Below are 27,680 nucleotides of genomic sequence, written 5' to 3' on the forward strand. Positions count from 1 at the left end.
CAACTTAAGGGACGCACACAATTCACCATTACCTGTTAAATGTTTATTTCCCCTGGAATTCCAACTCAAAATTTTTATAATACAATCAGGCCTAAAGAGGTTGGGTTAAGGCTCTCAATTGCGTAATTGAGTCTTCAAGAACTTCTGCCATTCTCCTTAATTTCAGATTTTCACTTTTATCTATGTGGTTGACCTCCTGTCTTTCGAATTTATCTCTGTTCCAACAAGAATCATTTTTATCTTCCCTCACTTCCTTTTCCATTTCCCATATCCCTACATCATAGCCATATTTGTGGAGGCTATCTGCCTCCTTCATTATAATGTTCCTAACCAGTGGAGAGTAGATCACCAGCCTAACATATTCATATCTCCAGCCATGAATGAAATCAACGAGTTGTATATCTTCAGATGTAATTAATCTTAATTCAGGTATTTCATCGAAGAGGTCTAAAATTTTCCTCCTATTTAGGGAGGCTGGACCTCCTTCTTCAAAAAGATATTGTAATATCAGACCGGGTGCGTTTGGATATTTGGGTTTACAGAGTTTCCAAACTCTCGCTCTGTAGTTACCTTCACCTCCACCGTTCATTTGTTCATTTAAATTACAATAGTTGCCATTGTTAGGGTATGCTTCCGTCTCTTCCATCATAGCCCTTGACCCTTCATGCTGTCTACCTCCTTCTATTCTCTTATTCCTAGGTTCTTCGCTTATAGTTCCTATAGCGAAAGGAGGATCGCTCCAATTCTTTTCTTTCAGTATCTCCCTTACTATATTCCTGACACTTTCTTCTACCGTCATTTTTTCCAGTTCCTTTGAAGTTTCTACATTTCCATCATTTTGTTTTTCATTACTGCTTTCATATGTTTGTCTTGCTCTACCTTTAGGGTATCTGTATTGTTCTTCTTTTTCCATGTCACCGCTTATTTCCCATATACTCTCCCTCGCATCACTGTGGGGAGTCATATGTTGGTGTTTTGCGGGCACGGATATGGAGGGTTTAAAGATGTCATAGACTGCTCTTACTTCCTTAATTTGTAAGGGAGTTTTAGATAGATCAATTGTTTGTTTTCCTTCATTTACCCTATTAGTGCTTTTCACGATTTTATTGACCTTGATCAAATCTTTAGCTGTTATTTCGAGGTTTATAGGCCCTCGCCTTCCTTCATTTTTGTCTAAGATTTTCCCTTTTAATGCATCCTTCAGTCTTATTTCTGAGTTTTCCTAGTGAGGACCATTTTGAGTGGGGTCCCCTTCCTTAGACGCTTCTTTATTTGTCTCTTCAATAATCTCACCGATTGCTTGTTCACCAGTTAACCCCTTTCCTATATTACGTAGGAATTTCAATGAAGAGGCATTTCCAGTTTTTAATTCTGCTGCTTTTAGCACTCTGTTTTTTTTTTCCCTTTTTCTCGCATTTTTATATTCCACTAATTTTAGATCACTGTATTCTGACTCTTTGTTTTGCCCTATTTCACCCAATTCTTCAAAGGGGTGTGGAGTTAATCCTAGAGCGGGGGTGGGCCTATCAATCTGTTTGAGTGGTATATTTGCATCCTTACTGTTCTCAACTACTTTTGTGTTTATTTCTTCACTTCCAACATCTGCTAGATTGTCTTCCACTAAGCCCACCTTACCACTTTGAAGTTCCATCAGTTTTATTCTCTCATACATGCGTTCCAAGCACACCGTTTGTTTAGAGATTTCTTTCTGAAGCCACTCTTTTAGTTCACAAAGTGTAACTATTATAAAAGCCCTTTCCCTACTAGCATTGTTGAAATTATCGTCTTTGGGAAGGCCCTTCCCCAGTCTAACATCTTGTGGGATATCTGTTTCTTTGCCCATCATAGCCAGTTGTGTTATTCTATCTGTGGTGAATATAAGAGGAGTATCTGCCATGGGACTACTTTGAGTATCTATACTTTCCGAGCTTAGGCGCAGATCTTGAGAGGATTCTTTCAGCTGACCTCCCCCCTCTACTTCATCATCAAAGAGGAGCTGAGATTGGGGAGGCGCTATTTCCTCCCATTTGCTCTTAACCCCCTCCATTTCATCTGCCATTTTTGCAAATTCCACATCGGTACTTTGTGGTGGTTCCCTATCTACACCATAATCATGAGGATTTGTACTTGGATTGGGGGAAGGTGGCAGAGGCAACGCCATCGCCTTTAAGAAGGTACTTCTCTGTGTGTTAAAGACTATTTGGCCTAAAGCTAAGTCCTTTTTGGAACATATGGTCTTTTTCTTTATTCTTATGCAGATACACTGTTTGAAAGGAATGTTTGTGATTAATGTACGTATTGAGAGCTAATAAGTGGTGCGTGAAGCAACTGACCCAATGAGTAGGCACAATATCTAGTGTTTGGTTGAATGCACGCTTTCAATTACTATAAGTAAACAAAATCCCTATTTTCTCACAAAGAATACTTAGTCTTATGCATGTGAGTCTAATGAACATAATTTAGTCAAAAACGTGCAGCCAATTACAGCCAGCATGTAATGATTAACAGAGCACAGTTTCCCATTTAACTGGTAAATTCAGCCGACTATAACATAAACGGTTACCAGCACGCTCACAGTAGTTTAAGCAGCTGCAGGTAATCAAGTGTTTTCCAGCTCAGCATCATTATGGTGAGAAAGACAAAGAGATTTTTTTTTTGTTTTTCGTAATTATTGCTACCATGTAGCTAAATCATAGGTCAACTTGGATTTGTCACTGAACATCCAATAAGAAGTGCGAGCTTTAACAAAGCTTTCAAACAAATTGCGAGAAATATGTCAGAGCAATCTCGTTGATCTGTACGTAAGTGCCCATTTAGAGCTAACAACCATCAGCCGACTATAGGCTGTTTTCGAGAACTCTAGCACGTTCATAGATAGCAACCGGAACCGTTTCACTTCAGGAAAAGAAATATATTTTCTGGCGATGTTTTCATACCTCTCACATGAGTAATCCTTTCATTTGTTGAGCCATACAGATCCTTAAAACAAAACGAGTAGTGAATATGACGCAGATTGCAGGCGCAACATTCTAAGAGGAAAAAACAAAATCACTACATTTTCAGCCTCCCGCCTCCAGCCCCAGCGCCTAGCGAACAGGCAAACAGGCAAACAGGCACTTGTCTGCACTTGCTTGGTGCGCGCGCGCAGGCGCGCGCGGCCTGGCCCTTTTGAGGAAATCTGGGAGCTGGGGGCGGGGCTAGTCTAAGAAAGGAAGAAAATATACGTTTTAAAAGCTTGTAAAGTCCTGAAGTAGTTTAAATGCACATTGAATCCAATTGCTTCATGTGCTCACCCATGGAAAAAAAGAAAGAAGCAAAGTTCATAGTCCGGTCCGCCAGAGCAGCATGTCGTTCAGGCAAAAAGGCACTTGTTTGCACTTGCTTGGTGCACTTGCTTGGTGCGCGCGGCCCGGCCTTTTTGAGGAATTCTGGGAGCTGGGGGCGGTGCTACTCTAAGAAAGGAAGAAAATATACGTTTTAAAAGCTTATAAAAGCTTGTATAAAGTCCTGAAGTAGTTTAAATGCACGTTGGATCCAATTGCTTCGTGTACTCACCCATGGAAAAAAAGAAAGAAGCAAAGTTCATAGTCCGGTCCGGCAGACCAGCATGTCGTTCAGGCAAACAGGCACTTGTCTGCACTTGCTTGGAGCGCGCGCGCAGGTGCGCGCGGCCCGGCCCTTTTGAGGAATTCTGGGAGCTGGGGACGGGGCTAGTCCATGGAAAAAAAGAAAGAAGCAAAGTTCATAGTCCGGTCCGGCAGAGCAGCATGTCGTTCAGGCAAACAGGCACTTGTCTGCACTTGCTTCCGGCATAATAGGTGGCACAATCATCCATATATCAGGCTTGTCCTTCGAAAAGGCTGAAAGAGAGAGGGCACAAAGAGTCCTGTGTTAGGCACTCGACCTGTGAGCTCAGAAAGTAATTATGTGTCAAATACCATATGAGGATTGTGTTTGATGAAAACCATAAGGAAAAGGCAGGGTCTCACATGAGAATAGGGGCCCTCAAAGGCCTCTGTGCTGGACTGGAGTGAGCCTGGCAACAAGCATATGAGAGTCTGGTGGGGCTGATGCAGTGTCACTCAGATGCCAGGGAAAGGCTTTGGAAACATGTATACAAAATGTCAGGTCTAAATGTTGTGATTCCTGCATGTCTATGGGTGGAAAGAGTGAAAGTCTGATAGTTGGGCTATTGACTCGTGAGACCAGGATGTCTGTGCAAACCACCTGTCAATGTAATGAACATTTGAATTAATAGGTCCTCCTGGCTTTCAGTCCTGAATTACCAGAGTACAGCAATTTTTAGATCATCAACGGTATGATTCGCTTCTAAAAAATGCTCACCAACTGCTCAACAATTACATAATCGCATGAACCTCCAGTGACCGAATATTAATCGAGATACAAAAGAGAGCCCAGCTTGTGAGTATTTTTCGGAAGAAAATAATACCCATGTTGATCTTAAAATACCACATATATATCAGCACTCATCTGAACCAAACTGTAATACAAAGTTGCAAACATTAGGCATTGTCGTATATGACCAGTACTGCGCTCACTGAACAACCCCCACAAATCAGCATTGTTCCAGTGTAGCCATATTTTATTTCATTGACTGAAGGACACAACAGACAAAGCTTTTTTTTTTCTTCAGCCTTTGACTTTTCCAGGTTCTTGACAACTGTTCCATGACTCCCACAGACAGAAGGAAAAAAACACTGTATGCCATTTTAGCCCTTTATCATGAACACAAGTCCACCAGCCCGTAGTGGCCCCGTAGACCACCAGGAACGACACCCCCACTATTCGCCCTAGAGATCCCAGTTGGCGTTACCATTAGTCTCCCAGGGGCCCTGTATATTATAGATAACACCACTGGGTCTGTGGACTGTGCACTTCCCAACGATGCCTCAACTGGGCTCTGGGGCCCCACATTAAAACAACAAGAAATCAAGGGCCAATGGTATCAGCATTTGCAGAACAGCAGAACTGGGCCACGACTCTGACTGCCTGGTATTCCTGCAGCAGTCTGAGCGGCAATCTTTCCTTGCTTTACTATTAAAGGCCCTGCCCAGCAGCTGGCTTTTGCTAGATGTTTGGGATGCCTCACAATTTACCTGTGTTCCTGAATTGTAGCTATACATTTCATGAATGCTGCACCTCTGCTCCAGCCATCTCACACCAGCAAAGAAAGAGCAAGATATGGTCGGAATACTACGCTCTTATTATTCAGTGCACAGCCAAAGGATGATTACATATAGCATATCCTGCACCCCTGTACCACAGCGCATGTTCTGCAGAAATTTCACAGGATTGCATGTGTCCTTTGATATGCACTCACCCTGAAGAGACTTTCCGTACATTTTGCAACAATATAAACATTTGGAATTACCTTGGAGCATCGAGCTGTTCAGAGCCCGTGCTGGTGGTAATCAAGCCCTGTGGTGCAAAAACCACAGGGTAGAGACTTGGCTATTCTCCAATGCAGCAACTCATGGCAATGCCACAGAACCAAGGTGTGATCATAGTGCCTGGTGAGCCCAACATTCATTCCCTCACAGGAAGACCACAGACACATACCCCTAATCGACCCACACATGTACTCCGAGGTACTAGCGAATGAGAAGGATTTTGAGAAAAATCCCCCGTCATTATAGATTCACACACAAACCCAAAGGATGACGATGACTCCTGGGACCTGCTGAAGCCATTCCAATTGCATTGCATGTCCCCCTTTCTCCATCTGTTCCCCATTTATCATTGTTGTCATGTCTAAGGAAAATCCATTGCATATGTGTAGGATACTTAACTGCTTCCTGTCATTTTACCTTTTGTGAATAGTTGCCTGGCAGCACACGTGAGCCGTAAAGAACTGTGATGAACGTACCATTGGCTAAGCATTATAATCAACAACATGAGGGAGATTGGCAGAGACTGTCTTTTTTTCTGCCATAGAACAAGTGGGTCAGGGGCTGGAGGTTCTTCTCCTCTTGGTTTCATCAAGCAGGAACACAATCTATTATTAAGAAAGGCACCAAGAAGCCAAAAGGTCACAATCTAGAGGAGGAACTTTCTACCTTGTTCTAAGAACACTCCATTTGGTGATGAGTGCTTGACAACCTTTGCAGTCATTGGGCAGTGGCACCCAATGTAATAATGTAATGTAAAGTAATGCATTGTCAGTAGATTTCCTGAAATGACATTTTCGCAATGAAATATTAGGGTGCAATCGGATGCAGATGAAACCATTTGCAATTATTGTGCTGACATTATATGTCAAAGAAATAGAGGAAGGGCTAAAATGGCATGTGCATTGTTTCTTTGATCCATGTGATGGATATAAAGACTCATAGGACTTATAGGGAGTAACTGGTAAGAGCTATGGTTGGGCAAAGCCCTTCATTGTGGTGTGCTGCTGCTGACAGAAAGCGGATTCCTGCTGACTGTTGAGTGAGTGAAGGACTAGGTATATATTGGGATGGCTAAAGTTTACACCTTGGTATATCAGCACACATGCAGGTTTTGAGGTGCCGGATTAGTGAGATAGAGAAGGAAAAGGATATCTGGTAGCTGTACGCATCTAGGCCTATCCACATTGATAGATGCGCGCCAGCATTGGGAGTAGAAGGGTACAACTATAAATGTGAAATGTACATGGACAAAGAGTTACAAGCTTTGTACTCTGACATTGGGCAGACCAGTTGGTAAGGACCAGAAGGAAGCTGCCCGCTATGTGATTAACTCATGAAGGTGGTATGCAGGAGATCCCCCAGAACCTTCCCACACTCCCCAAAGTTCAGAAAGGTGGTAGGAGAGTTGTTCTCCCATAACACCGGTATATAACAAAGATCTACCATATTTCTTTTCAGTGGTTGTCACTTCTGGTTCCACGGGACAGAGGGCAAGGTACACTGTGATCGAGGATCTAAAGTGTGGGCATTGCCTTATAGAAAGCCTGCATAAGGCTGCAGGAGAAGCTCTCCTGATAACTACCAAAACCAACAGAGAGCCATGCCATTACTTTAACAAGAACCTCTAATCACGCGCCCTGAGAACAAAGGTGAGTTACTGCAGACACCAGAAAGGGGGATAGGAGAATGCACCCTAGCACCCTTTCCATGAACAAACGGTACCTCCATCCCGTCACTGAGCCAGAACATTCAGCATCATGGCCTGCAGAAACATTTTATTGTGCGCTTGCTCGTTCTGAATCTGCACTTGCACGTTCTGAATACTCGCCTGGCCTAGTAGGTTCCTCTTTATCCTCCAGGGTTTCTATTGTTTTCAGACCCATGTTCCCTCCCTGTTGCCATGTGGGCGCTTTGAAACACAATTTACTTGTTGTGTAAGTGACTAACAAATGCACAATAAATAAATAAATAATGTTCCCTTACATTCTCAATGGAACCCCCAACCCGAAACTCTGCCAGGCAATGGATGCCAAAAGACCCCATGGCTTCGAAATCAGCCAAGCTTGAGCCCTTGCACCTGCAGAAAAGGCAGCAAACTGGGTCGAAAACAAACTTCCAGGCTTCTTGGCATGGACTGAAAATGGCCACCAAGCGTATCGGAAGCCCTCTTCCCTGAGTTCTGAACTACAAAGCTTCACTCCAGGCAGCTCACTGCAGGGAACCACATAACTGCCCCATATAGTCAGGCAGCAGACACTTGGACCAGGCGCTATAAAGGTTGCGCTGTGAAATGGCCACCATTTGCCTCAAAGAATGCCCTTCAAATGGGTTCAAGAGTCCATCTAGGCTAGTAGGCTTACCGGTTGTCAGCACCACGTTTAGGGCAGGATTGCAAGTCTCTCCACCCCCAAATCCCCCCCTCCCCGGCCCCAACAGCAGAAGCATAAAATGCAGGTTGAATGTTACCACAGACTACATGTCAGGATCCAAAAAACAGCACCCACTGATTATGGGCTTCAACTTCCCGATAATCACGTGGCAGTCTGACAGCCACCTTGGGGCATCTACTATTCAAAGTCCCATCGGCACACTTACTCGGTGACAGCCATTTTGGGCGGCTACGTCATACGTGGCTAGTCTAGCAAATGGGAGCTAACATTCTTATTAAGCTTCTAGATCTTCATCCTTGCTCCATCACTTCTTGGCGTCACGGTGCCGCACGCAGCAAATCCAGTCTGACTGAACTACTGGCAATAAAACTGCAAAGAAACACGGTGGTGAAGCACATTTACTCAAATAAGCTAAAACGCGTACTGTACCATATGCTAAACGTTTCCCTAAAGACCCTTGCTTTTACCCGAAATACCAAAAGCATCACAGTTGACCATAGTAGGTTGGGCTGATTCTTAAGCTCGCATAAGCACATGGAACCTTGCATGCGGACTTTTGAACCAAAGACGAAACAAGGCTCATGCGCAGAACACATTCTGGAGTAGACTTACTTTGAGAAGCATTGTGTTTAGAATCTTGAATTGACAGCGGCTTACTTTGGGAAAACAAAAGACGCTTGTGCTAGTGACCAATCATTGGGGAATCGCGCCAGCCACATCCTGCTATCATTAAGGTCCATCAGGCTCTTGACTGTAGCAGTTGGAGAAAGCCACTCGCAGCCTAGCACAGATCACGAAGGGATCTCTTCTTCGCATACCCTGGCACGTATAAAGCGAATGAGAGGTGCAGAGGAGTACTGGGAGAAACCCAATAAAGGCGTACTACATGTGACGTCATCTCCTAGTACAGAAACAGGCAATCAGGATGGCCAGCATCAGCAAGCCCGAGATCCTCAGAAACCCTTCCCTCCTACCTTCTGCCCCATAGGCAGCCTCCTGAGCTGGAACTATCCAGTTCACTGGGCCATTGATGGCTCTTCAGTGGCTCTAACGAGAAAAACCTGGCAAGATGGTGTAGATGTGCCCTACAAGCCTGTTCAAGAGGAAGAGGAGGAGAGGCACAGGCCTGTGAGGCAGAGCTTGGCAATGACGGGAAGGACGGGGAGAAGAAGGAGGAATGAGACTTGTCACAGGAAGATGTTTGAGGTTATAATTGGAGAAAGGGAGTAGTAGGATATATGAGATTGAGAGAGTTTGGTGATGAACGAGAGGCAGAGAGCAGCAGAACGTGGAGTTAAAAAGCAGACAACCAGCATTGGTCACACCACGAGGGCCAAAAGTTGAAGTGGGTGCAGAGAGCCATGTGGCAAGACCAGTGGGACAGGAGCTGTGGTGTAGTTAGTGTACCCGCATTAGAGGCGTGGAAAGATTTCTTGGCCTGGGGTCATACAATGGTGGGGCCAAAACCTAAAGATCCTAAGAGTGGCTCAGAGAGGGAGAAGATAAAGGTTATCTGGGTGCCATAGGGCTGCATTACGAGTTTACCATTACTGCAACTTATCATGCTGAAGCCCTAAAATTACAAATCGTTGCATTTCACTAGTATGGCGTCACATTGGGTTTTGGAGGAATCGCCACCAACAATAAACTCGAATGGTGGTAATTCCTCTTTTTATTCTGGTGGCATTATTCTGGAAGCATTTCCTCCAATTTACCTCCCAATTCATAATATGGCAGAGTGGTAAAAATGGTGGTAATTCCTTTACTAACATGTGTTACTGCTACTGCCCTACTCGTGATGAGACTGTACAGGCAATCCAACAAAAGAAACGAAATAACACTTGCTCCCTGACAACCCAAGCCAGGAGGGCTCCCTGACAACCCAAGCCAGGTGGGCTCCCGGAGAACCCATGCCTGGAGGGGCTCACAGACAACCCACGCATGTAGGGGCCCCTGGAGAACCCGGCCTGAAGGGGCTCCATGACAACCCAAGCCAGGTGGGCTCCCTGACAACCCAAGCCAGGTGGGCTCCCTGACAACCCAAGCCAGGTGGGCTCCGAGAGAACCCACGCCTGGAGGGGCTCACAGACAACCCACGCCTTGAGGGGCTCCCGGAGAACCCGAGCCTGGAGGGGCTCCCTGACAACCCAAGCCAGGTGGGGGCTCCCTGACAACCTAAGCCAGGTGGGCTCACAGAGAACCCGAGCGTGGAGGGGCTCACAGACAACCCATGCCTGGAGGGGCTCATGGAGAACCCGAGACTGGAGGGGCTCCCTGACACCCAAGCCAGGTGGGCTCCCTGACAACCCAAGCCTGGAGGGGATGCCTGACAACCCGAGCCTGGAGGGGCTCCCGGAGAACCCGAGCCTGGAGGGGCTCCCGGAGAACCCGAACCTGGAGGAGATCCCTGACAACCCAAGCCATGTGGGCTCCCTGAGAACCAGAGCCAGGTGGGTCCCCCGAGATACCCGAGGCAGGGTGGGCTCCCAGAGAACCTGAGCCTGGAGGGGCTCCCTGACAACCCGAGCCAGGTGGGCTCCCTGACAACCCAAGCCTGGAGGGTCTTCGTGACAACCCGAGCCTGAGTGGGCTCCCGGAGAACCCGATCCTGGAGGGGCTCACTGACAACCCAAGCCAGGTGGGCTCCCGGAGAACAAGAGCCAGGTGGGCCCCCTGAGATACCCGAGGCAGAAGGGGCTCACAGACAAGCCGAGCTTGGAGGGGCTCACTGAGAACCCAAGCCAGGTGGGCTCCCTGAGAACCGGAGCTAGGAAGGCTCCCTGAGAACCCGAGCCTGGGGGGGCTCCCTGAGCACCCGAGCCTGGAGGGGCTCCCTGAGAACCCGAGCCTGGAGGGCTCCCTGAGAACCCGAGCCAGGCGGGCTCACTGAGAACCCGACCCAGGCGGGCTCAATAAAAACCCGAGTCAGGAGGGCTCACAGAGAACACGAGCCAGAAGGGCTACCGGAGAACCCGAGCCTGAAGGGCACTCGCTGAGACTCCAAATGATGGGGAAGCAAAAGCCTGTGGTGAGCTATTGATTGACCTGCCCCAGTGACTAGCTCAGAACTCTGCATGCTGCATTTGGCTGGCGGGGGACACAATGACTGCAGCCTGAAAATCTATCCGAGATGGTGACGAAATCACCTGTCATCATGATGGGGAATGGCGGAAAGACCAATGTTGGCTGGTAATCTCCATGGAAGGGCCCCGGGCCTTGGCGGCACTATAAGAGCTGTGAATTGAGTTTGTGTGAACTATCCAGGGATGTGCGACCCCCATTACGAACTAACCGGACGAGGGACTTGAACGCATTGCCATAGTCCTTCCCCAGACTAGGGTTTGACTAGCCCTCTCACAGAATAGTGTTTTCCTTGAGCCCCATGCCTTTACATCCATGCCTAGCCCTGTTTTGCTAAAGCATCACCCCATTAGATCGAATATCCCTTACTGCAACCTCTCTGCTTGACACCAACAAAGGATAGTTTGCCTGCAACCTGTCAGTCCCCCGGTCTGTGACGCTATGCACAAGTGAAGCGTCTTTTATTGACCCAGTAACATACTGGTCGGAATAGCAAAAAAGTGAGCAAATGTAATGCAAAAGAAAGGCACGGAAAATCATTGCAGAATGAAAAAAACATAAACATGTGGGGGGGAGTCATCGAGCAATGACATTTGTATTTGTTTATTCTGGCATATACATTGATGATCCTATCTTTGCACTGGTAGCTCTACTAACGACGGGGTGAAGCACCAGTGACAGTCTGGAATGTTCTATGAGCAGGACTGAGCAGAACCGGGGTTGCACAACTAAAGCGCTTGTTTATTTCTACCACGTGTGAAAGAAAGAATATCTCAAATCCCGGCCCACTTGACAAAAAAAAGGCAGCTCTTCCAAGGATTCCTTTCTAGGAAATGTGTGTAACATACTTCACAAGCATTTCAAACTAGCAGCAAGCGCTATGCTTCGTTTTGCCACTCCTACACAATCGCATCTCCTGCTTGAGCTGGACAGAGAGTGGGCTGACCCCTGTACACAGGGCTTTAAGAGCTGTGAGATCAGGAGGCCGCCCGGAGACATCACCCACATGTGTCTCGGTGTTCATGCCACTTGCCAAGTGCCTGAAGCTCAGCCACCAACCCGAGGAAGGGTAGCTTGCCATGTGCATTGAGAGTGGAGGGCTCAGTCTGATTTTGGGTAAGCGTGCTGTGCCTGTTTGGTTGTTAGTGCTCGCCGTCTCCCCATTTTCACAAAACCACCACAACCAATTCAGCGTATCTGTGGAATGACTTTGGTGGTGGTGGTTTCCTTGAGAAACTGAGGGCCGGTTGAGTTCATCAAGTACCACTCGCTTCTGGAGTGGAGGTGCTCCATTCCCGGAGGATTACTAGTGGACATCAGCAAAGCCGTGGAGTACACAGACTGCTCAGCCTACCTCTTCTTTTAGATTATCTGTCTGAGGATCACCCGATGACACTCCTGGCACTTCAGTTTGCTGTACAGAGCCATAGGAAAGCCACCAAGGTGAGGGTGGGGCTCTAGAACTGCAGTCATTTAGTGCATGCACCCCTCATTATTCAAGGGTGCAGGCGGGTTAATGCCCTTGATGAATATTGCACACGTGCATGGTTTGCACATGGACTCATGTAGTGTTCGCCAATAAGTGGTTTCTGAGATGCGTATAGCTTGTCAGCTGCCAGTGAGTGGCACTCAAGCCACCTAGAGCACCGTGGCCCTCCCTGCCGCACAATGGTGCAAGAGCAATTTCAAATGTAACATGAATGTACAGGAATTAGGCACAGGCATCTGTGGGGATCTTTCTCTTCTAATGTAATATATTGCAGGGAATGTCAATGGGCATAATAGTGCCCTCTCTAAATTGACCATAGACACACTTTGCCGGAGATGGAAAGGGACTTGAACGCCACCACAAGGGGGCTTCAAGTTGAAAGCACATTTTGAGGGACAGGAAGAGCTAGCCAAGGAGAGAGAGAGAGAGGGGGGGGAGGGTAGGGAAAATGAAAGTGAGTGTTGTGACAAAGTCAGGACCTTGAGATCCGGGTGCCAAAGCTGGCCAACCAGAGCTCTGCCAGAGCCACAAGCTACTTGGAGGTACAAGATGAGAGCTGCAGAACCCCCATCCAAACTTAGGGCAATGCCGGACATCAGTAATGTCCCCTCTGAACCCTGAGAATTAAAGTCCCTGATGCATCCTACTGTTTATGTGGAACATCCGATCCGTAATGCCTACACAAAGGTGCAGGAAGAACCAATCCCTCATAAGGACCTGTTTGGCTTTGGCAATACCTGCCTGGAATTTCCCCTCTGAGACCTTCTGAGTCTGAGGGAGCGAGGTAGTAGTAGTAGAGGAGGTATTCGACAGGAGCCTATATTCCAGTAGTGTTCCATGCCAAACTATGAGGCAGAATCCAGATGCAGAAGAGAGAGATGAAGAAATCATGTGAACATCAAAGCTTGCGCATCTTCTTTAACAAGGTAGCTTCCTCACAAGCTGTAACTATGCACAAACCAGAAAGCAATGGCACAGATGGAGCGTGACGCCCTTCCAGGAGCAGGCAACAAGAAGAACTGAGGAGCTAAGGCTCGAACATGCAAACAGGAGCAGAGGTACGGCTCTCACCTGACACCAAGGTGACCCCATGGTCATATGAAGGTTCAGTCTATCATGGAAGGAGGACAAACAAGGGAAGTACGTGACAGAGCCAGTTCAAAGGCCCCATAGAAAAGAAGAACCAATAGGAAGAGGAGAAACAAAGAGGAGAGAAGCCAAAGGCCTATAAAAGACTGCTTGAGAGAGCGGCAGGATTCAGATAGCATGGAAGTGAGCAGCAGGAAGTCTGCAGCGGGCATGTAGCAGCAGGTGGGGAGAACGAGATAAGCCAGCAGGCTAGAGGGGCATCCTCTGAATGGTCATTAGCAATGGGAGGGAGAGAGGCCAGCATCCAGATGCCAGAGTGGGAGAAGGCATACGGGTGGATTTCAGACCTGTCTGGGGGAGGGACTCTCTGGGCTGCTGCCTTTTGAGAACCCTAACCCTACAACTGTGGCATAGACTAAGGAGGGCTCTGTGGAATTGAATGTTCTAGGTCCCCGAAAAGGATGGCAAATGCTTTGCCAGCAAGAAGGCCACCATATCTCTCACTGAGAGAAAAAGTGAAAAGAACCCCATAATCCCTTACCGTCATAACCCAAGATCAGGAAGAAGTGAGCCAAACTTTGTTCCCATGACTCGATTACAAATGGTGAACCGGGCGATATATGCCTGTGAAGCGGAAACGTTGCAAACAAGCGGCTGGCCATACGAAGTTAATGTTAATGTTAAAGGTATTTGTACCACGCACTGTCACCAACATAATTGGTCCCCAAGCGCTCAGGCGGATCTGCAAGCAGGAAGGTGGAGGGAGGGGTGGTTAGTAAGGTGGAAAGAGAGTAGGAAAGTGAGAGGATGGTGTCCTGTTGGCAGCATCAGTTCGGTTTTCACTATGCGCCAAGCTTGGGTGCGAATTTCGGATCGATGTGAGAGACATTGTGTGCTGTTGGTGTGACTTATGCGTTGATTGTTTGTTGTTGCGACGTGGTGAAGTGCGTGCGGTTTGCTGTGCCGAGAGGGTGGTTGCGTGGATTTTTGGGTGAGATAAGTATGCAGAAGTTTGAGCCATTGGGATTGTGGGTTATTTACAATCCCCCGGTTCCCTTCCTGTCTGTTCCTTGTCTTTAATATCCCCGTGGCTTTATCCCAGAGACTGTGTTTAGTTTAAAGAACCTGCCGGAGAGCATTATCCTGATTAGTGAGCAATCCCCAACACAATTTTATTTGGGCAATTCTGGCCCTAGTAGTTTCGATTGTTCCCAGTCGGTGGGTCTCTGGTTGTTTTACAGATACAAGTTCCTAACCTAGCGACCAACGACCACAAGGCAGGCGTTTATCCCAACTAGCGTCTGTAAAAAAAGAAAAAGAAAAAAAAAGAATGTTAAGTTTGAACCTTCAATTTGAGTGTCACATGGTGTGTCGAGCCGCCATGCGGCAAAGAGTCAGTGACGTGGTGGCGCAGTGATCTCAGGTCAGAGTTACGGGCTGTGATAATTTTAGAGTGCAAAAAGGACCCCATTGGATACTTGCAGCACTTTCAAAGTACAAGGCTAAGAAAACGAGGGCTGTGTAAAAAAAATGGGTTATCATAAAATGTGGATATTGGGATTGGTAAAAAGGTAGTGATTTTTCTTTGTGATCAGAGATTAATTTGAAATTTAGTTAAATGAGCTACATTTCAATTATAGGATTACTTTCTTGATTTGCTTATGGCGGTAAAATACACGTTTTAATTGTTTTTAAATTTCACAAAAATAATAATTTACAATGTCTTTTAGTGGTTTTTCCAGTCACTCTTTGCACTGGTGTTATAGTGCTTTTAAAGTTAATTGTTCAGCTGAATTTTAAATGATGGAAGATACCAAAAGGGCTTTGCTTACCAAAATCAAACTTCAGGATATTAGATATGACAGAGCAGGTGTGCCAGTGTGACCCAGTTTTCATTGTTGCTCTAGCCCGAACGACATGTGCACACCTCCCACGGGCTAGGGAGGGACCATTATAAACAATCCTCTCCCAAAACCCGCTGACAATGCAACAATATTTATTTTAGGCGATTCAGTAGTTATTGAGGTAATCTATAAGAACATAGGGTGTAGCCCCCCCCCTAAGTTCTTATAAATGACCTCAATAACTGCTGAACAGGCAACTGGTATTTTTTGCAACAACTGGAGAACTCTAATAAAATAACAGTTCAGCAGACACGCGTCAGCATCCTACCGGTACACCTGTTCATCCTTGGGTTCCCCTCTGCACCACTCCATCCTATGTGTGGGACCCCACTCAGACTCCTGCCCCACTCTCAAGTAAGCTTCCTGCAACAAACATCGCACCTCCACTTCACCACAACCCTTTGAGTTACGTAAGAAATCAAGATTGACTCGGACAGATTATAGGTGGTTTCGGGTTTAAAATAGCATTCTATTGTCGCAATAGTAAGGGGTTGGGGAAATTCTAAGTATCCCTAGGTGTCAAGACTTGCTTTTCGTGAAGATTAGGAATACCTCCGTCCACAAGTATCACACAGAGAGAAGGTAAAAAATACTCTCTATGCAATCATTGAGGCCACAGGTGGGAGATGTTCGAAGCCCGGAACCGCGGAACACTGGAACCCCAAGGCCACTGAAAAGCAAAATGCTGATTAGCACCAGGTGATCACAATAAACATGAAAGCACAAAAAAGGCTGTTAACAGGCTTACCTAATGGGAGTAGTGAAGTGGCTCCTAACCCCCAAGAACCTAGGGTGCAGTTCCGAGGGAACACGTGAGCAGGATCCCAGAAGGATGAGGATGAGGGAAATCAGCCGAGAGTACTGAGCCCGACTGGCCCACCTGTAGCTGAGTCGTGAAGCAGAGTCTGTGGTAAGTATCCTGAAGGAATCAATTGAGACCAGACGGAAGGCCAGAAGGCGAAACGCCAAGACAAAAGGGTATTCCGATAGCAGTCCGTATGGCCAGTCCGTGATCAGGTAATCCGTGGTATCAGAAGAAAGAGTAACAAAGCACAATCCAAAAAGCAGGTCCGTAAGAGAATTCCCAGGTCTTGATCCGTGAGACAAGTAAGGTTTGTGATCGCCGTACAGAGTCCAAATGAACAGCTGTGAAGCAAGGAACCGCGGGCGATTTAGCGTTTAAATAGTGATCGCTTCCGCGTCACATGACCCGCTATTGCGGCACGTGATCGGGATCGCAGCAGAACGCAACGCGGAAGCGAACGCCCGCGGTTGCCTTTTCCTGTGCACCATTGCAGGCGCCACCGAAGGTAGGGAGTGGTCCAAGAGCGGAACCTGCGCCCAGCAGATCCTGCACAGGTGCGGCGACTCAGAGAGAATCGGGGAGTCCGCTGCTCACGTGACCCTGGCCCTATGTGAGAGGCAGAGGAGGGGAACGGAAGGACAGCGGGTGCAGTCGGACAGGTTACTAGTGTGGATGTATGTTTGTGGTGCGAAGCTGACTGGAGCGTGACACTAGGTCTATGAGGGTTTGCCCTGCCTCAACAAAGCTAATGAAAGTCTATGTTGGGATGTACAACAAGTAAAGCATCCTCCGTCCTGTGACCAAAACCCTAAACTGACCCTTGCACACTAAAATAACTACAAGGTGAAAATGGGGATTTCTATGAGCAATAGACTTGTAGCTTTCTCTTGAAGTTTCACACATAAAGTTCTAAGGTGCAGAAAAGAAAAGGAATACAGTTCCACCAGGAAGAAGGGTGTTTCCCTTCTTCTTTGGTTCTTCTGGTTTCTCACGGTCTGTCCAGCCCTTCTGGTAAAGTCAAACGTGTTCCTATGTTATCCACTCTGTTACCTCACAGTTTCAAGGGGGACGATTCCAGCCTTGAATACCTTTATTCTTCACTTATTCAATGGTTTTCTTGTCACTCAGAAGAAAGAGGGGTTTATTTCTTCTACCTTTGGTTTCCTTTCAATGTCACAGTTTAATTTCACTCTCTTTCTTGATCTTGTTCTGTTTTAAAGGGGTATGGTTTCCCCTTTTCTCCCTGTTCCACCATTCCAGGTTTATTCAGTTATCATCTTGCACCTGGTTTACTCTCCTGCCAGGGCTGTGCTGTTTTCTTACTTCTCTTGTTTACTTTATTACTCAAAGAGTCCCTTTCTGCATCAACTGGTGTGGTTTCTTATTTTCATAGAGGGAGTTTTACCCCTAAGCTTTCTTAGCCCCCGTCCTCTCCATAGTATAAGCTCCTGCCAGGGTACTGTAGCTTCTTCTTAAAAAGTATGCATCTTCCCTTTGTTTACTGATTACTGTTACACACTTTAACCACTTTGTCTCTTCTCACTTCTCTTTTCACGTCTCCTTTCACACCTGGTTTACTCTCCTGCCATAATGTTACAACTTTCTTACTTGTCTGTGAGTCCCAGACTCACTGTTTGCCTGGTTCACTATCCTGAAAGGGCTTCTTCTCTCTTTTCACTCTTTTCTCTAGCTACAAAATAATACACTATTGGGTCACTGACCCATTCTTCAAAAGCGTTATATCAATTGCACTGTTTTTACTAGGATTTTCAACAATGGTGGTTTCTGTTTTAATTCTACTGCCTTCACTTGGGCTTTTCACAATGTTTGTGTCAGTTCTACTGCCTTTACTTAGGCGTTTCACAATGTTTGTATCTGAATTAATGATACTGGCTTCTTCGTTTGGACTCTCTCGCCTTGGGTGTGGTATGCGGTTTTCACCATGAAATGCCTCGGTAACCCATGTACTCTCCCTGGGCATACCAGTGTTTCTCTGCGTCTTCGGCATTCATCTTGGTCCTCCGTTCTCTTTGCCTCTAGCTCGCTGACTGGCAGAGGGTCCCGTGAGCTGCTTGTTTGTTTGCTTATTTATTTATAATGCGCATCAGACCCAAGCTTATCCGGGCGCAAGGACAAGTATACTTTAAGCGTAAAAGGTTACAAAATGCAATACAAAATACAGTGTAAGGTACAGTTGAAAAGTAATGACAGGCAGAGACTAAACAGAGCATATGTTACAAGATGTGGATTGTCAAATACATGGTCAGGGAAATAGTACAAGTGAAATACAGTTAGGTGGTAATGGCAGTCGGCATAGTGACCAGTGCATGGGTATATGAGATATAGGTTGCATGTATTGCAGTATATAGGATGCCAGTTACAAGGACAGATGTAACTGTATTGCAGTCTTGAGGTAGTTATGAGCAGTACACCTATGAAAGGTGCACGCTACGTCTGAGGGTCGAGCTGGAATTAGCTTCATTCCTGCTTGGCCCCTACTATTTTTGGCAGCTCCTGCTGTCTGTGATAGGGAAGCAGCGTACTTCCTCTGGCTTGGTATTGCTGCACGCTGTATTCGTCTGCAGCTGTACTGCATTTTTGCACTCCGCTCCCCTCCAGTGTCCCAAACAGCGTCAAAACAAGTTGGATGCAGTTTCAGGCTCCGTCTCTCCCTCTCCCGCAGCTTGCTCAGCTTTTTCCATATTAAATGTCCCAGTCTTACTAAGCATTTTCCAATGACTAGAACGCAGCATTGGTTTGCTGTGTTTGGTCATCCTCATTACTCCAGCCCTCTTCTTTGTCTCAGTACTAGAAACGGGGGCGTGCATAATGTTGTTGGCTAGAAAAGCCTGAGAATTCAGTATCTACATTACCATACGAGCTACACGAGTGTGGCACAGGTTGTCTTCCCTCACATGGTCCTCCCACAGAAAGCCACCTCCGGGGTCATATAACCATTGATGACATTGCTAGATTTATCACAGTTAATAGGTAGCTTGTAGAGAACTCATCTGTCTAGTGTGACTTAAGGAAAGATACCTTCTGTGGTGGGTCAGAAGGAGGACACAGACTCTTGTTAGACATTCCTTAATGTGTATTTAATAAAGAAAAACGTTAATGCCTATCTCGCCCTACTTCGATGGGGTATTCCCTACCTAACAAACTAAGGTGCTTGTCAGTTGTCAGTGATTGTCTTAAAAGAATCTGTCCATCCCAAAGTAACCTAACTGACCCTACCAGTATTTAACAACTAAGGACAAGATAATGGCTCCCTTCTCCTGGGTTCTTGCTCCTCGCTAAGTTACATTCCATAACTGATCTTAATAGTTCTTTGTGACTTCTTTAATTTGTTTACATAGTTCTATGAACACTTTTTTTTACACTTGTTGTTCTTAACATGTGGCTTCCTTGGTTCTGTTCTGATATCTTTTCTCTTGTTTGTGCCTGTTATTTGTTGGTTACTTTCCACCTTAATTCTATTTCCAAAATGGATTCTTCCCTTTTCCCAGGGTAAGATTATCCATCCTTTCTGTGATTCGCTGTTTAGGTTTATTTCTCTTCTATCTGATTCTTGGTTTTTAGTCTTTAGTTTCTTTATCCTTACTGCCTGGACTTTCTCTCACACATTCCTTCCCTTGGATAATGTTTTTTTTACTTTGACTGCAACGAGTATGAGTACTCTCATAATGATTATCCTCCAATTCTTTATCTTTTTGGATTGCTCTCTCAATGCCTTTACTGAGACGAGTAGGAATAGGTTCACGTAGATTGCCTTTACTTTTCTTGTCCTCACTATTGTATTTTTGTTATCTCGACTGTGACGAGTATAAGTACTCTGATAATCTTCTTTTACTGCTCTTATTCTCCAGGCTACTTTCTGGTTGTCCTGACTTGGATGAGTATGAATATTCTTATGATTCTCATTCACTTCTCTCACTGATATATTCTCTTTATATTGACTGGGACAAGTATAAATGTTCATATAAAGACTTTCCATCTCCTCCCTGGGTCTCCCGTTTAGCCAGTTACCGGATTCTCTCTGGGATAACATCACTGGGTTTTTGTTTCATTCGGCTTGACTTTTCTCTTTTTCGCTCGTCTGAACCCTTTTCCTCTTCTGATATCTCATTCCCCATATCTTCCTTCCTGATAGTGTTTTGGTATCCCAGGTACTGGTTTGTTACATGGTCTCAGCCACGTAGCGATCTCGGCCTGATTACTAGTACATCCAGTCCACTTCTGGCTCTTTGTGGCCACACCACCGCTTGCTGCTTCTCTCTCCATGCAGTTGACAAGACGCTGCACGTCGACCACCTTGACTCTGGCTCGACAGCTGATTTGTAACTCGCGGGCTTCTCAAGTTCCCAGTCTCCTCTCCTTGCAGAGGTGACTTCACCATGGACCTTACCCGGCACACTTTCGTCTGTTGCTCTCTCTCACTCTCGACCTCTTGAAGCTCTTCATCTTCATTATTCATCATCTTCGTCTCAGTAAAATTCTTCAGTTAAAGGGATAGTCAGAGTTTCTGTTTCACAATAACACCTATTTGTTCCTTCTTCGTACAAATCCTTGTGGAGTATGGTTGAAGAAGTAAAGTTAGGAGACTGTATGGAGTTCCTCACAGGAACTGGAGTCCTTGTCCCCAAGGCAGAGTCTCTCCCGGTGAGGTCCCACTTGCCTCTACCCCTAGGGAGGGTATTTCAGAGCAGGCTCACCTCCCTAGACTCAGAGGGGTGGAGGGCTTCCCCTTGGGGACAAGGGAAGATTTCCTGTGATTCATCACACTTCCCACAACTTAGAAACCATCATGGTGCATATAACATATTTACCTTTAAAGCCCTTAACAGAATAACTATGGCCCTAGCAGAACTAAAAGAATAGAAAAAAATGAGACTGTACATGCGGAACAGAAGCAGTATTGTACATAGAAATTATATACACACATGTAGTGGTTTCCAGTCAGTAAAGATGTTTCTTAACTTATTGGCCAGAGTTCTAGTCTTCCACAGCCGCTCGGCCATACGTGCCAATTGCAGGCTTCTATGTTCTCAGGCAGTGGGTGGGGCTCTGTGTACTATCTTTAAAGTTTCCTCTGTGCCGTTGGTGGTTTTACATTTTCTCCTTCTCTGTGAATGATTTACATTTCCTTGGTGGTTTGAATGAGGACAAAAAGGCTCGCTGACTCTGTCCCTTTCCTCGCCCAGGCCTCCACCAGCCTGGTCCAAGTGGTGGGCAGCTACTCCTCTGGTCAGAAATTTCTCCCCCGCACATACCCCTGACACTGCCCTGTTTTTGGCCACATGCCGGCTCTCCTCCACCCTGCCTTGCCAGACAGTGTAACCGTTCTCTCCTCCATGCCTGCCTAATCTGGCACAGGAGTGTGCAGATGCCAGCGCAGGCCATTTCTTCTACCAGGCTGTACCACACAAGCGACTCAGGGGTTTCACTTCACACCAAGTCGCTCCATTCCATTTACAGATCCCCTGTAATCCCATTCTAGGCTGACCTCATTCGGACCAGGGATTACACCGGTTCATGATCAAAAATTACCCACTAATCTCTTTTAGAGAGATCCTTGGATGGCTCAGAAGAATTGTCATTGACGACAAATTCAGTAGCTCTCAGTTAAACAAATCTAGGAGAGGGACAGTCTAATTATTACCAAATGCAGCTCCTGCCATGTGCTATCATAAGATTCATATGCTATTGTATGCTATTCACGTGATATAATTCATAAACTATCATAAAGCTTCACTTTCCATAGAACCATGGACGCATTATGTGCTGTAAACACATAGAAATGTTAGCGCATTCTGGTTTCTAAAGGGCAGCATAACTAGGGGGAAGTTCTTAAGCAAAGTTGGGTCCTAAGTGGGATCTAGGTAATTAAGCAGATATTAAAAAGTGCAATGTAGATAGACCTGGTGGAATCTTTCCACTATCATGTTCTATATATTCAAAGAAACCAGGAGAATTTGAGTTATGTCTGTATTATGAATATATTCTTGTTAAAGCGCTCCATTAAACCTGTTGGTAGCTTGAGGGTGCTAAGAAGTGCACCTGCATAAGAACTGTTCATAGAATATTAGTAGACATTTGGAGATAACAACTAATACTATTTAATATGCTTATGCAACATTCATTATGTGTTGGCATCTTTTCAAATATACTTAGTTACATGGATGTCTATAATAACATAGTTTTAGGTATGCAAAATTCAATTGTCATAAAATATTCTAGACTAATATGAATTTGAATTATTTATCACAAAGTTTTTAATTAAATTATAATTTGTATGTACATATAAATTATTTCCTGCACGGTGCTATATGATGTACTGTTACATGTATGCTTATTTATTATAAACAAATAAAACAGAAGGGCATCTAGATAGCCTGTGATGCATACACTTAGCAGCCTCATTATTGTAGAAATAAAAAAAAATGAACTTTAGGTATGACATATCACATGTTATGTAAAGTTGAGATTTAATACTGCACTCTTCTATTTTCAGACAGCCCCCATGGTGGACATTTTGAAGTACACTTTAATAATGTGCGAGTACCAAGTTCTAATTTGATCCTAGGTAAGTGTTCCAGTGTTCTATTTGACATAATTTAGGAAAAGGGAGAAATTAAGCATGTGTTGTGTCTGTGATAGCTTTCTGGGCAGTATCCCTAGTTCCCACACCCGCATAGCCTACTTTAGTTTCAGTTCCATCTTTATTTCGGCTATTAAGAATAGTTTAGGTTTGTGTAGAACTCGCATGCACAGACACGTTGATACTCATTATGAGTATGGTGGTAATGGTAAAAGCAGGTGATATATGGGATATTTACTGTTGCAAAACATTCTCATTATGAGTAGTGCGGTATTTCCCTGAGGCGGTATGTTTGAAATACCACATGATTATTGAATTAAATGCCCAAAAATCTGAAATATTTCTTCATAATGTAGCCTTTACTCAAAAGATGGAGGACATTGTTTTGTTTTATCCCTTTATTGCAAAAGCTATAATCTCTTAAGTAAACCCCATACACTTCCATGCCAGGAAGATGCATGGGACCTGTAAAGGAGATGAAAAGGTGGGCATTTCTGATGCTCAAATTCTCAATCCGTTTGTGCATGGAGATGCTAAACTTTCTGTGCATTTCTTCATTCGTGAGACAGCAGTGTTATGGTGCCCCAGAATAATTCCCATCATGGAAGTACATTTGAGCAAACCTGGGGTACTTCTGAAATATAGTACTGCATTTTTCTAGTGACATTACCGCCCCAGTGGTGGTAGAGTCATAAGCATGAGGAACACTCAGGATCCCTGGTGCGTTAATACTAGGTACTGCATGCAGTATTCCTGTTCGGTATTGTGCAAACCCCTAATGAGACCCTTAGAGAGCTGAAAATAACATATGGCATTATTAACCCAGTGCTCTGTTACTCATTTTAATCATCTTGAGAAGGATGACAGGCAGAGCAGACCCACCAGGATTGGTGAAATGCAGGATCCACACAACCTCCTTCTGTATAGACGAGAACAGATTCACTTTTGACTGTATTTAGTTATTTTGATTTATAGAAGGTGATTTTTGTGAATGCAACACTTATTAACCTTGCGTTTGATCAGGCATCTAATCAGCAATTATAAATTAATCATCTAACCATTGCTTACGAATACAGTCATTTCATATACTACATTTACAAATTGGACAGCATTACCTGCCTACAACACACTTTAGCCACTTTACAGGCACATCATTTCAACCTTTGAAATGACTACAGCGCATTTGGTTTTACCAATACTACAAACATGAAAAGTTAGCTTGGGAAGAAATGCTTCATACACAAGGTTTAAAGCAAGTGATCTTTGCACATGCAGTGCCGGTTCATCCCTTGATACGTTTGGTCGTCAAGCATCACTTGGTTACCTGCAGATGCACTAGGCAGCATACACCATAAGGACAGAGGTGTATGGTGGTACACCTGAACCCACAGTTTCATCCCTGGTAACATGCCCACTTGCAAGTATTTCTTTGATGCTGAACACTGCGGTGGTGGAACTGGCACTGGCCATTGTCTATGCCCGCAGCCCAGAAACTGAGCTCTTCTCCTTTAGGATCAGATTTCAAGGGATCGGCCAAACTGCTGAAAACTAGAAGCCACCCAAATCTGCTGTACACATTTTTCTGTAGTCTTTCAAAATTCTTCACCGATTTTAAATTTCAAGTACAGATTTCAAAATGTTTGGATTGTTCCTGTAGGTTGCCCCTGTAACTATGAAATTTCCTATTCCGCGAAGTATGAAAAATATCTCTGCATATTTTTTACAAAGTTTCCCATAGATTTGGACGACATCTACAAACTCCATGAAGAACTGGAACTGTTTGGGCAGAACTTGGCGATTGCTCTGTCTCCTTTCACTCTATTTAGTGAAATAGCCTTGTGCCCCTGGACATACTATGGGCTGCCTTACAGGCGCCAGCTCCTCAGTTTGAAGGCCAGTGATTTAGTGGGTAGACCGGACATTGATCCCTCTATCACTCTGTTTGCTTCCGTGTTGCTCTTGTGAGTGGACTCTGAATTGTAACCTTTCAAGTGGTTATCTCATTTTCAAAATAACTCTTAGACTGTAGAAGACAGGAGTACAAAAGCATACGAGGAAGGGTGGCGAGGTAGAAGAAAGGATTGAGCAAGAAGGGCAGCACACAAGACAAACATGAAATGATAGAGCAGAGGCACTATAGATGAATAGAAAGGGATGATAACAATAGGTGGCATCATAAAGAAACAGGAAGTCTTGCTAGAGGAAAGGTAAGGTGGAAGAATGGCCATATATTTATTTAACGTGATTCCGTTTTTGTAGCAAACCTACATAAAAAAAAATCACAACCCCCAATTCAAATATCCAATTGAAAATAACCAATTACATACAATGATCACTATAATGACAGCTTTTGTAAACCCCTTAAATTCATTAAGTAGCCTTTCCCCTAATAATTTGCATACATACCAAAGAGGTCTTCTCACATTCATTAAACTACTCCGCACAAATTTACGAAAGGTAATGAACATATTAAGAAAACATACGACTTAGTGTTTTAGTTTCCTCACATCTCAGAATTAAATGTTTAGCGTCTATGGTTCATCAAAGATGACATGTTCTAACCGCCCGAGATAGTTTCTTTCTGGCACCCATAACTTCCAAGGAACAAAGCTGGTTAAAGCAAAATTGCATAAAGATAGACCTATAATCACTGCTAGGCAATGCACATAGATATTTGGTTAGTATAACATATTTCAAGTTGATTTCTGCATATTCCTTATAAAGATCATCATATTTGATTTCTATGTTAGTAGAGACTAGTCATATTCAAGTATTTTTTTTCTTAACTGCAGGAGGGGTTTTAAGTAATCCTTCTTTACTGCAATCCATTTCAGACAAATTAACATCACACTCAACTTGGGCCGATTGTTCTAAACTTTTGTACAAATCCACATAAATGGAATATTCAACTGGTATTCAGTATCTTGTCAGCGATCATCTTTTTCCATTCTACTTTATAGCCTTCAAGGACGACAGAACTATTTTGTGTCGGACCAAAGCTGTCAGTAGAGAAGGGGGTACATTTAGAATTTGTTTCCAAGTACCGCCATTTGTATGCTCAAAACCGAAACCATCTGGTTATTTGACACAGCCCAAGACCATATTAAAGAGGGGGGTTGGGGGTCACCTTCATTTAACAATTATTATATAGCAGAATAGCAGAAAAAGTGGCAAATGGGGATTTCTTCACTTTATTTTAGACAAGTAGCCACAAATAAATAAAATGTTGCACTCCAAGAAAAAAATCACTGAGTCTCCTCTTGTAGTTTGGGAATTTCCTGCCATATTTAAAATTGATAATGGTAGGTTTACAAATGTTGATCTGTAAATGATATTCTTTGACATAGGATCCCATAGCTGTTATATTGTGTTACAGCCCTAATGGAGTAAAATCAAATAGTTTAATATCGGTAAAAGCCAATCACCCTATACAGAGGTGTCACACGTTTAGGGGGAAACAATGGACATTTTCAAATACTTCCTTCATGTCCGGAAAATACAAATGAAATAGTCAGAGAGCCAGAACACATCACTGTCTCAGACCAGTGTATGTCGCGATTTCTCTAAACTGGGTACCATTTGCGTTCACCCTCATCTGAATTTTAGGATTTGTGTGCATTGATGATCATTTTAAAAAGACCACACGGGATGCCTCACATTTGCCATTTCCGCCATAGCCAGTACCTGCCCACAAGGTTGAAGGCGGCCAGTAGTTTTACACAGACTGGATATATGGGCAAATGTCTCTTTACCCATGTCTGACTTTGATGTACTTTTGGAATTAAACATTAAAGGGGGTTCCCAATTTTTAAGAAACCTGATTTGATTCTTAGAAAGCATACCAGAAAGCACTGCCCATTGCTCCAAATAAGTTGGCAGCATAAACATAAAAACGTTGCTGCTGCAATCTAGGAGAGCGATTGGCCAAATGTGTTCAAATGATTGGCCTTCTTCAAAATTGGTACAATGTAACACTTAAGGCAAGTGGTGAGGAGCTTTGCTGTTATTCTTTAATCTCCAGACAGAGTTTCAGATTCCCCATCAAGGTTAAATTCATTCGCCCGTCCGGGCCAGCTGCTTTGAAGCTCTTTAGTTTAATAATCCAATCGGAAGCATAGAACCCCCTCCACCCCTGCGGGGACATTTCTCCATCTGATACATTTCAAGCTCCCTTCCATCCAACCATATAAGCGAGCAAAATGGCCAGCCCAAGTAGACTCGAAAAGGGGTTCGTTTGAAAATAAAGCTGGTTGCCACCTATGCTATTTATAGTCCAAAAGTCAGTCATATGGTTCTTTCCTCAATATAATTCTCAACATTGCCTCGCTGTCTCGAAATATATATTTATTTTAATTCATAATTTTCTGGCTGCTCCTTAAAGTGTACACTTTTTGAGTTGAATGCCATAATCAAGCAAATGCAAATGTACATTGAGATGGACTGCAGCCTACTTGGCAAGAATATCAAAAAACATTTGATCAATAAAACGTTAAATATTAGGGGCACTAAATAGGTGAAATCTTAGGTTGCCAGAAATGTGTTGCAAAAAGGAATCAAAACAAGGATTACATTTTGTTATATTATGGAGAGACCATGAAATTCTATTCCTACACCTATTTATTTCCATTCGACTAAACTCAGGCAATAAGTAACTCTACAATAGGCGATGTTTACCATACGATTAAACAGGATTGGCCACATCCTCCAGAATGACCACCTGAAAAGTAAGGTAAAGAATAAAGGATGGCCAAAGAGAGAACCGGAGCTAGAGAAAGAGAAAGTCATTCTGCATAGGATGCTCCTGCAGGATTTTTGGGGCAGCATTCTGCACTGCTGGCTTATGGGAGAAGGGGCAGCTCTGAGGTGGCCGCCAGGAAGTCCTGTTCTTTCCCCTCGGTGGCAGTGTCTAG

General features: G+C 44.5%; 1 protein-coding gene across 1 annotated transcript in view; it reads left to right on the forward strand.

The window, feature by feature from the left end:
• ACAD11 (acyl-CoA dehydrogenase family member 11) overlaps positions 1–27,680 on the forward strand; it is a 728,164-nt gene that overhangs the window by 621,439 nt on the left and 79,045 nt on the right. Inside the window, exon 16 of the mRNA XM_069648691.1 lies at positions 22,684–22,755. Coding sequence (XP_069504792.1) covers positions 22,684–22,755 — 72 coding nt within the window. The remainder of the gene's footprint in view (positions 1–22,683; positions 22,756–27,680) is intronic.

Source organism: Ambystoma mexicanum, chromosome 2q (genome assembly GCF_040938575.1).
Source record: "Ambystoma mexicanum isolate Mex_15411 chromosome 2q, UKY_AmexF1_1, whole genome shotgun sequence".
Classification (NCBI taxonomy): domain Eukaryota; kingdom Metazoa; phylum Chordata; class Amphibia; order Caudata; family Ambystomatidae; genus Ambystoma; species Ambystoma mexicanum.